This window comes from Echeneis naucrates, chromosome 1, assembly GCF_900963305.1.
Source record: "Echeneis naucrates chromosome 1, fEcheNa1.1, whole genome shotgun sequence".
In the NCBI taxonomy this organism is placed as follows: Eukaryota; Metazoa; Chordata; class Actinopteri; order Carangiformes; family Echeneidae; genus Echeneis; species Echeneis naucrates.
In genome coordinates, this window is record NC_042511.1 from 11421348 (window position 1) to 11432594 (window position 11247).

Here is an 11247-nt window from a genome sequence, read left to right on the forward strand (position 1 = left end):
CTGCGCCATCTACTGGACACAAGCATCATGGGATTTACATCATGTACAGAGTGTACATCTCACAGTACAACATGACATATAATTGTTGGGTGCTCTTTATAGTTGACACTCAAAAAACATTACATGCATGCCACCCTGGGGGAAATGTTTTAATTTTTAAGGTGATTCGGTCTGGGGTTGGGCTCAGCCACACCCATTCAGCAGTCCGCCACAGGGCCAACACACGGAGACAGACAGAGACCAACAACCACTCACAGTCAGAGCTACGGACAATTTCACCAGTTAACCCAAACATGATGTCTGTGGGAGGAAACCGGAGTACCTGGACGAAACCCACACAGGCACGGGGATAGCATCCAAAAAATCCAATCAGCTTTAATATAACATTATATTGGTTAAAAATAGCTATTAAATATTGAGAAAATAACTCTGGGGGACATTTTTATGAGTTGACAAATGTATGAATGATTCATAGAAATTATAATGCAAACACCAGTGGTTTATTGGTAGAATATTTCATCATACTGTATAGTTGTCATTCTATTAAATACATAGTACTAAGCCTGTGTGTATCTGTAGGCAGGCGTTTCACATTCAAGTCCAGGTTCAGTGCAGTAATGACCAAACATCTCGGCTCTTCACAGATTTCCTTGTTTCCTTAAATGGAGTTGAGTGAGGAGCTGCTTCTCAATACATCAGCTTGTCATGGGTAATCACAACTCTGTCCTTGCATCAATCTCTCATTTATCTCTCCCTCCTCCTTTAGCTGGTCGTCATTACTACCAGTTACTAATGACTTTTACTATGCTAAGGTTGAATATCTGTGGAGGAGGGATGGAGCAGCCTCCCTGAGGTCCTCCTCAACGGTGCAACTATGAGCCATCCGGGAATCCTTTGTGGGTCAGCTGTAGAGACAGGCACGCGGGTCCAATAGGGTACAATCACTGATCAGTTTAGGTCTAGATTGAGACAGTAAGATCAGGCTTAGGCTGGTTTAGTCCACCTTTGAATTCACCTGAATCCTGTTGGAGCTAATCGCCTTAAAGGACAAATAACTTTGCAAACATAGGACCAGATGCTGTTCAACTTACAAGATACAAGGCAATGCGAAATAGATATCACCATGTGCGAGGGAAAGCCTGAGTCAATTAGTTCTTCAACAGTGCTGTATGCTTTCTTCAATCTTACAGTAAAGTAAGTCGTCTCTGATGATTCAACTGTGCCAAGAAAGCTCATGATACTATCTGACTCATCAGAACACTGGATTTATTTGAGGACCTCATCTCAGGTGTTCAGCAGAATAGATTAGTTTGTTCCTCAGCTGGGGAGGGGGTAAAGGTGAGGTTGAGGGTGATGGGGGGAGGGGTTGGCATTCATGCTTTAGTCGGTGAAGCAGCAGCAGGGAGGATCCTGGTGAATGTTGATGGGCAGTCAAAGTGTGTGGCTTCATTCCAGTCTACTAAAGAATCAGTTGTGTGTCTGTGGTCAAAGGGTGCTCAGAGCTGTCACTGCTGATGGGGTAAAAGGCATCGAAGGGACTGTTGAGATACACCCTGTCAGTTTGGTAGTGTATGCATGCTTGTGTCTGTGCACCCTGAAGTGCGCCTGAGTGCATGTGTGTGTCTGTTTGAGTTATTTTTTTTCTTCAAGAGTTCAGGTTATATAGCAGCTGATGTGTCTTTCGACGGACACAAATACATCCAGTCCATGGTTTCATCTACTTCAAGTGTGCACAATGACATCAGATCAGGATCCAGTTCAGGCTCATTTAAACTAGTCTCATTGTAGTCAGCATAGTTTGATCCAAACAAGAGTCCACTCTCTGTCGTCTCCCTCTGCCGGCCCGAGTTTGAAGGGCCCAGGAGTCTCAGAGGAAGGGGTTGTGGCTGTGTGTTTGTGTCTGTGACTGAGTGCGGGCTGCCGGTCGTGGGGAAAGAGGGAGCAGGGGCTGGGGGAGGTTGGAGGGAAGGTCCAGGAGTCCAGAGGGGGGCTGTGTGAGAGATGAGGGGAGGATGGGCGGTTGGTGGGGAAGAGGGAGAGGCAGGGATGGGCTGTAGGAGAGCATGTGGGGAGGCAGCGGGGAGGTGGAGGATGGTCGCATTTGATTGAGGGTGAGGCGAGGCTGGTCGCAGTGGAAGGGGTTGGTGGGAGACGGTGCACTCAGACCTGAAGAAAAAACAGACAACAAGTTAGATAGTTGGATATGAAACTTTGAGACAATAACACATCAAGATTTCTCCAAATACACGAGGAGATTTGTTACCTGAGAGGAAGGGGTTATTCTGCGTCTTGCTAGGAGGGTTGAGGGGTATCAGAGCATCTAAATTGACTAGCGACGCCCCCGTTGGCCCCAAAAAGGCTTCTGGGGTCCGGCACACACGTGTAGGTGGGGCGCTGAGAGGAGGGGCTAGCCTTGACAGGTCGAACATCTCTGGGCTGGCAGACTCTCGTCCATTTACTTGTGGTTTCACAGGAGGGTCAGCTCCAAACAAATCTGACTTTGAATCGGCTCGAGAAAAAGGATCAGAGTCTGGCTTCACCCCAAACACCTCATCATCTGCATCAGAAGGAGTAAAAAAAAAAAAAAGAAGAGATTTTAAATAGATACGGTAGGGACATGAAACGTCAGAGAAGAGTGTAGGGGACTGACATGTTGAAAAACATTCAAATGGACTCAATGAACTGTCACTTTACAGACCAGAACAACTGACTGCGTCATGACCTGCCTGTTTCTATCCACCCCTAATGTTTTGCTTTGCTGTTTCCTGTCCCTTATGTGGCTCATGTTAGGTTTACTTGATGTCTTTGTCTTGAGTTTTCCTTATGATTCCTATGATTGTCTAATGATTGTCTGCCCCGCCCTGATGTATTTCACCTCGCCCTCTTGGTGTGTAGTCTGTTTGTTTTGCTCTTGCATTCTCCACTTTAGTTTCCATTATGTTTCTCGTGTTTCTGTTTTTCAACCCCTTACATTTTTGGAGTTCTCTGTCTTTCATTAAGTGCCCCTTTTTTCCTAGCAAACCTTGCTAAGACAGATTTTGTGATTTCTTCTTATTTTGATGAAGTAGATTAAACTAATCTTTTTGTCTTAAAACCATTTGCAATAATATAAGTCTCAGAAATGGAGGTACTCTTACAGTGCAGTTTTGCATTTGTCACTGGGTCCATTCCAGGCATGTTATATGCTCAACCTGTCCCTCTATATATGCATATATAGAGGATTTAAATCATTTTAACTGCTGTCAAAGCAGGAAATGTTTTTCTTCTGTTAAGTCCAAATGCACACTGCAGTCCACAGTATTTCTACTATTATATTAAAATATTATACCTGTGGGACTGGCAGGTTGTGGAGACGATACTTGAGGAATCTCTTGTTTAGGATTCTCCTCTTCCTGTCCAGCAAACGGATCTGTCCCATCACCACCTTCAAACAAAACTGGAAAGTGATGAAAACAGTTTAATCACAGTGAATACTGCAAACTACAATCAGCATGCATGTGCGCTAAGCAAAGAGCTTGTTTCTAAACGGCACAATACCGCCATCTGTTGGGCTCTCCCATGCATGATTGACAGGACTTGGGGAGACAGGTGCTGCTTCCCAGGGATCAGTGCATGAGTTTTCACATGGAGCCCATGGATTGGATGCATTGGAGGAGAGGGGAGGTGCTGTCCAAGGGCTGCCAGCCACAGGAGTGCTGGAGTGAACCGCTGTGAACACACACAGAAGAAATTGTCATGAAGCATCTCAAAGACACTCGCAGGATAGTAGAAAACACAAACTGATGGCAGCTCGGATATCAATTTGAGGATGTGTTGGTGGGTCTGTGAGTGGCCACCCACCTACAGAGTCCCAGGGGTCAGTGGTGATGTCACTGGTGAGCTGAGCTGAGTTCCAAGGGTCACCGGGAAGAGTCGTGGGCTCAGAGGACGTCCCAAATATGTCCACCAGGTCCAACATGGCTGACTAAAAAGGGAGGAAATGGTCTGAATAAAGGTGCATGAGCGTGTTGGAATTATCATGGTCAGTGTGTCTGGATAATATATGCAATTTTACTACAAAGACCACTTGTACTTGGAAAACCTAACTTATGGAAAGTAGCGATAACTATATGACAATCAAATCATCTATCTATTATGTGTTAAATTATGTGTTAAATGAATTTAAAGAGTGTGTTTTATTTTATTCCATTCGAAAATCCAAATGATTTTATACAAAATACAAATTATGCCTTTATTATTTAATAGGACAGGGAGAAAGAGAATGATGCTGGCAAGAGTCCGGCCAGACAGAGCTTAGAGCACAGATGCATTGTTTCGACAGGACAGTGACCTCTCTCCTGTTGTGTGTGTTTTTCAATTTGCATGTGTTCAGTGTCTTTGCAGAATGTGCATTTACTGAAGTTGTTATGTGCTCACTTAAAAAATTGAGGTTGTTTCCTTTGAGAATGAATAGTTCCACGTGCTAATGTTAAACTGCCACATTCAGAAGAAGGGCATTGCAGAATCTACTTAATACTCTGCGTCAGAAAGTGAATGTTAGCTATGACAGATGTGCTACTGACGCTGTACTGCTGGTGTACACATTGCAATGAGATTATGTAATACAGAAAAAAAATGCCTGAAGAAATTAACAAACACTGTCATCAATTCAGAAATTTGTCAGGCTGCATCTGGACTCTCCAGAAACAGACCACAGTGCTGTCCGTCCAGAAATTATTCTTTTTAAAATACCCTGGACAAAAGGTGTCCTTTTAACCATTTTACTTTGTGTGAGTATAGCATTTTTTCTTAAAGTTATGACACCCTACATACTGAATATACATCATAATGACATCTTAAGTGGATATTGGAAAATATTATACCATGAAAACTGCCCATGAAATAGTAAAGATTAGATCAGGTCATCGAATTTTCACAAATCCAGTCATGGGCATGCCTCGGACCCTGACCCAGCCTTTAGCCAAGTTATCATTGCAGCCTGATATCTACCCCAGCTGGTGGTTTGTCAGTCACCAGACACTTTCCGGCAAGCTTCCCTCCCAGGTCTGGCTCCAGGATGGTGCCCCAGTTTCCCTAATCCACGCGAGGTAATGCAGTCTCAAATCTGGCCAATTATCGGGTCATTTTTTAAAATCGCTCTTAGTCTCTCCCCTGGAACCTATTTGCCTTAGGAGACCCTACCAAGGTCAGCACAGCTTGCAGGATGATGGCGACACATGAACCTCTCAACACGTTCATAGTGGCGATACAGGTAGAAGGAGATTGACAGGCATCAGCAGTCGTGAAGAAAGAGCTCCGAGGGTGCAGGCCTTGCTTGGGTCATAAACTTTGGGTAGTGACTGAAAGCATGACATCATAGGTATAAGCAGCAGACATGATTTTTCTGGCTGGGCTCAGCCTTAGAGATAAGCCAAGGACCTCCGACTGCTCCTTTGTACAGAATGGGGCAATTCAAGTGGTCTGGACAGCTAGTCTGAATGAGTCCTGGCCCAACTGTTGGAGAATCTGGGGTGGATGGAGAACAAGCCAGAGAGATTATATGGCTCATCTGAACTTGGAATGCTTCAGAATCTCCAGGGAGGAGCTGGAAAATGTTACTAGACTACTTTGCTTGACCTGCTGCCATCACAACACAACCTTGGATAATTGGAAGAAAACAGATGGATAGACCGCAGGATGGTTGAGGATTTGGTAAGGCCCATCACCATCCCATAAGTCATTGCCTGAAAGTTACAGAAATGGACAGCTGTGCATGGTTTCCATATATGAGATACTTGATACTCACTAACAATCACATGAAGGTCCATTCATGGCCCAACGAGCCACTTGTGTGTGAGATAGAAGGCTTCTTACTGGGCAATCAAACTATTTTGTGGTGAGCCACATCAGACACAATGGTATGGATGTGCATTTCCAACAATGATACAATGGCTATTGGGTCATCTCCAGGAACCATCTGTGTCTTTTAATTAAGGGGAATAGGCATCTCTATCCAAAAATTAACACTGCGTACAGATGTGGGTTATTTCTCTTACACAGAATAATTCACAAATGATTATTTTATTTTTCAGAAGTTACTGATTAACCAATTAATCAATTAATTAGAACTAATTGCCTATTGTTACACAAAAGTTTCCTACGTCATGTGTTTGTTGGGGAAAGACAGGGTCCAGAGGCCTTGTCTCTGTTTTATAAATAAGAAGTGAATCTTTCTGAACCCATTGAAAAGTTAAGCAATAAATGGTAAAATGACAAAAATTAAAATGCAATTATTTAATGTCTGATGATACATGACATATCTAACCTTGTGAATATGTCAGATATTAGGTAGGAGAATCAGGAGCTCTACTCCTCATTTCCATGTTTTCACGTTCCATTTGGAGTACGTGAAGGTAGATAATTATGATAAGAATATTAATTGATTCATTCATCTTCAACCGTTTATCTGTTTCCGGGTCACGGGAGGTGCTGGAGCCAATCCCAGCTCACATTGGGTGAGGGCAGGGTACACCCTGGACAGGTTGTCAGTCCATCACAAGGCCAACACACAGAGACAGACAGAGACCAACAACCACTCACACTCAGATCTACAGACAATTTAGAGTCACCAGTTAACCTAAACGTGATGTCTTTGTACAGCGAGAGGAAACCGGAGTACAACGCAGGGACGGGGAGGACATGCAAACTCTGCACAGAAAGGCCCCAGGGAACCGAGCCTGCGGCCTTGTTATTGTGGGGCGACAGCACTAACCGCTATGCCCCGTGCTGCCCTATGGTAAGAATATGATATGAGTAATTACAACCCATAGACTTTTGACTCTGTCTGGGACTCTGACTGGTTTGCTGACAGGCCAATGAGTAAAAGAGCTGGTGTGCTACATGATTAGCAGCATGCTTGCAAGGAAATGCCATGCTGAGCTCAAGGTTAGACAACAGAACATAATTCTCATTCAGTGGGCACCATTTTCCCGTCACTCAGCGCTCCACCTCCTCTCTCTCTCACCCACCCTCATTATGTTAATCCATGTTTTGTGTCTCATTTCCCTCTCCATCCCACAGTCCATGAATTCCACTTCGTTTTCTAAATGCCTGCCAGCAGCCACCCACAAATGTACCTGCCCACCTCTCTATGCAAAGGCACACTCATGTACCTTTAATGCACCCACACACTTAGTGTACAACACAAAAGCACACGTATGCAAACACACACACACATGCACGTTTTTCAACTCACCTCCTGTGTCCCTGACTGGCTCTCTCTCCGGCTTTCGTCCAAGGCCTTCCGTAACAGAGACTCATCTCCTTGGCGACAGCGCTGCTCCTGCAGGGGTGGCGTTGTGACATCATCAACATTATTGCCACAGTGATGTATTTATGAATATAAACACACTGTGGTTTAGTCCAGCAAAACGAAAGCACCAACAATTTTGTTTTTTGCTGGTAGATGGTAAAGAGAAGATCGTGGTTGGAGGCAAATAGAGAGAGAGAGAGAGAGTGAGTGAGAGCGAGAGCGGGAGAGAGAAAGAGAGAGTTTTTGAAAAAACTTATAGAAAACATAAGTGCTACTACTGAAGCAGGAGAGATGAGCTGAACAAATGCGGGCAATCTGAAAAGTGGTGGGAGAACTGTCAGCTGCTGGAAGGGAGAAATTTGTCAAGCAAAAGACCTAAGGAAGCACAAAGTTAAGAAGCCGTTAGTTATCCAGAGAGAAACATGAGAGCCACATCATCAAACACACACACACTCACACAACCTGAGTGCTTTAAGGAGTCAGGTGTGTTTCTGTCGTGTGCGTACCTGCTAATTCTCTGTTTGGTTGAGGTTTACCCAATCTGAAGCTGCATGTCCTCATCTATCTCTATGGTAACAGGGGAAGGAAGGGCTAGCTTGATGAAGGCAGACAAATGCTCAGGACCTTCATCAGAAAATTTTCATTCTAAGAATCATCAGGTGGCAGTGTGTGTGTGTGTATCCTCACTGTTACGCATGAAGGTTATACGTGTATGTTGCTCTACCTTCTGGCTTTCCTCCCTGCTCATGGCTAAAGCCAGCTGGAGCTGCAGCTCCTCCTCCCCGCTGGTCTGAGGTCGAGCCTGCTCTAGGTCTGAGGCGGCGCGAGGTGACGAAGACGAAGCTGCAGAGAAGGATGGAGTTTGAGGAAGGAAGGAGTGAAGAGAGTTGGTCCAAGTGATGTGGAGCACAAGAGGTGTGTGTGTGGTGAATTTGAACATTTTCCGGCCTACGCTGCAGTATTGATAATCTGTCTGGTGGCATGTCCAGATTGCTGGGCTCTGGCACAAATGCATTTCATTTGAGAGGCTCTAATGAAGCCCGAATACAAGTGTGTGTTTTTAACGCTTCATCCTCTTATTGACAAACGGACACAGGCTCACAGTTAAAGGAGGACGGAGAGCCTCTGGAACGGCTGAACTCCTCCCCGTACAGCACCGCCATGCTGGGCTGGCTCGTTCGCCGGCCTGGGTGATAAGACGGAGGTATGCCTCCGTACACAGCCCCGCCGCCCCCGCTGCCTCCGCCAGCCATTCGCTCCTTGGTCTTTAGGGCTTGGCTCCTCTCCTGACGGAGCCGCTCCTCATCCCGGAGGAGACACACCAGTTGACGGGCCTTTTCTCTCACGTTGGCACCCTGGTCTCTGCCATCGCGGTCCACGTACTGAAAGTCACGCAGTGTCTGAACCACACAGCATAAAAATAATTTTTTTCACAAACATATACAAAATATACAACAAAATACAGGTAAACCTCGATAATCTGATCTCTAGAGATACGATCAGATTCCAGGTTATGGTTATAAAATAGGAAAATATTGATTGTTCATCTAAATTTTTCCAAATGTATATATATGAACAACACAATATGCCTTTTAAATATGATGGAAGACTAATGGCTGCCAAAAGAACAGTTAAGGCTGATCAGAATACAGATAATAAACCACTCTATTCCTGAGGTGTTCAGATTAGAAGCGATCATCCAATTTGAGTCTAGTACCTGAATGGTGAATGCGTTCTCACGGCACTGTTGAGCCACTCTCTCTGAGCCTGTCTTCAGCAGGTAATCCAAAAGAGTAAGGGCCTGGAGGCAGATGCCAATTACAACACTGATTCTGCAAAATCTGTATTTTGTTACATCTTTATCCTACACAGCAACTGGGCGCATCTTTGGTTACAAGTGTGAGAAAAAGTCAACAGGGATATTCTTAAATGGAACTACATAGGGAGGTAGTGGGGTGAGTAGTCAGTGGCCAGAAAGAAGCTGAATTCAAATCTCAAGAAAGCAAGCAGAGTAGAAGAGAAACAAAGAATCAGAGAAGACATGGTTAACATCAATTTATCAAATCTGCCAAATAATTTGTTTTCCAATATCACCTTGTAGACATGCCTCCAGTTTTTGCCGCTGTCGTTAAGGCGTTTCCAAACCATGCCCATGACCTCAGCAAATGCCACCACATTGAAGGTCAAGTCGGCAATCTCGGACATGAGAGATGAAGATGGACCCCATGGATCGTTTGAGGTGGCCTCACGAACCTACACATCAGCAGAGGAAGATTTCGTTTTTTTTATCTGCACGCCATCTCACCCAGAGTAACACATAAAAAGTAATAAAAAGTGTAAGACTGCAAGTATAACAACATACAACAGTTTTTCCCTGAATTGTGATGTGATAGACTCTAGAAATTTAAAGTTAAGCTCACTCGTTTAATGTGAACACAAGTAATTTATTGTACCTTTATCTCCGCTTCTGAATAGTTGTGCACGATATTTTTCACCTGCCGGCGCAGGGCTGAGGTTGTCATGGTGACAGATGATGAAGGAAGTGGAAGGATAGAAAGTGAGAACAAACGATCAGCAGGTGAAGGAAGGAGGTCAAAGGGGAGTTGCGGTTTGAGGGAGGAGAGGAGAAGTAGAGGAGCAGAAGCTATGGCAATGAAGGCTCCTCTTCTCTGTCAGGAGTTATAGGACGTCCCTGTATGAAAGAGATTGGGACAATATATGAGTAGAAGTGAAATCTGTCAGAAATTACTTCGTGGTGACCATTATCGGTATCCGTGTCTGTATCCGTACTCATAGGGGGAGGGACTTAAACCGAAAGGGGGCGTGGTTTATACGAAAGTTGTATTTTCTAGCCTGAAATTAATATGGGTTGGTCAGACGTTTCTATCTTTATTGTAAGCCTCCATATATTTTATTTGCAGCGTAGTTTGTATTACATCGAGGTAAGAAGATCGAGCCGACCGAAAAAAACCTGACCGGTGAAGGAACAGTGAGAATGAGAAACACATGCGGGCTGCTTCATCAGGTTTTTACCCCATCACCCCATAAAGTGGGGCAGATTTGAAATGTTTGGGTTACAAAAAGCTGTTTTAAAAGGATGATGATGTAGTGTAGATGTAGCCTAATTTTTTATCTATCAGGTTAAATGATGATCTTACCGGGGACTCCATCAGGTAGACCTCCGGTCTGTTAACCGATTTGCCCCCCCAAATTCTTGTTCCTCTTTAATGGGGAACAATGTAAGATGAAGAATGAGCCGATCGTTATGGAGAAATAATCCAGGTAGGATCAACATCATACATCTTGGCCGTATTATTACCTGAACACGCATTAGCTTGTAGCCAGAGTTTGGATGTCTTCTGTGGACATCACTGACAACAACACGGTCCAACTCATCACAGAATACAGGTCTGTCTGCCTGCACACACACACAAAACATTAACAATGAGTAATGTCCCGATCCTTGTGTGTGTTGTTGTGTCTGAAGCAGTGGAGTACTTCTTCTAAATTTGCTGTCAATATCTTTGTACAGAAATAAAGCCAACATGTTAAATAAACTCAGCTGTTTCTGTCAAAGATAACGTTTTGTGTCGGTTTTAATACAAGCTAGGCTAATGGACGTTAGCATTATAGCTGTCAAGTTATCTTACGTTACAAGCTAACGGTCCTGTTTGTTACCTTGCTCTACGTTTCTCGTCCCAAATTCACCGTCACCACCTTTTTAAAAAATATTTGTATAGAGAATTTCTTAACCCTTTATTTTCTTATTCTTCTTTCTTTTCCTTTCTGATCACTGGACTGATGCTGACTGGACATTTTCCTACCGAACTAAAGACAACAGACAACAGGCTAGCATAGCAACTGTAACCAAGGGGGCGGGGCTTAGCGAAGGATCGGTGGCCAAAACATTTGTTGTACCATGCGTTGTTGCTGAATTTCTGTAGTTTACATGCTAC

At 44.2% G+C, this 11247-nt stretch overlaps 1 protein-coding gene across 1 annotated transcript; it reads right to left on the reverse strand.

The window, feature by feature from the left end:
* Positions 1–707: 707 nt before the first annotated feature.
* epn3b (epsin 3b) lies at positions 708–9813 on the reverse strand. Its single transcript, XM_029509288.1, has 11 exons — positions 9745–9813; positions 9386–9544; positions 9009–9092; positions 8386–8691; positions 8016–8291; positions 7235–7321; positions 3841–3964; positions 3538–3708; positions 3329–3436; positions 2264–2557; positions 708–2166 (listed from the first exon to the last, which is right to left on the reverse strand). Exons 1-11 carry the CDS (start codon positions 9811–9813, stop codon positions 1868–1870), a joined length of 1977 nt encoding a protein of 658 aa, XP_029365148.1. The 3' UTR covers positions 708–1867.
* Positions 9814–11247: the final 1434 nt, after the last annotated feature.

Excerpts from the sequence above, each read along its gene's own strand:
- epn3b (XM_029509288.1), bottom strand. The coding sequence starts at position 9,813 with ATGACAACCTCAGCCCTGCGCCGGCAGGTGAAAAATATCGTGCACAAC. Across the intron at positions 9,545-9,744 it reads ATTCAGAAGCGGAGATAAAG|GTTCGTGAGGCCACCTCAAA; the intron begins GTACAATAAATT and ends GCTGATGTGTAG. Across the intron at positions 2,558-3,328 it reads ACAACCTGCCAGTCCCACAG|ATGATGAGGTGTTTGGGGTG; the intron begins GTATAATATTTT and ends CTTCTGATGCAG.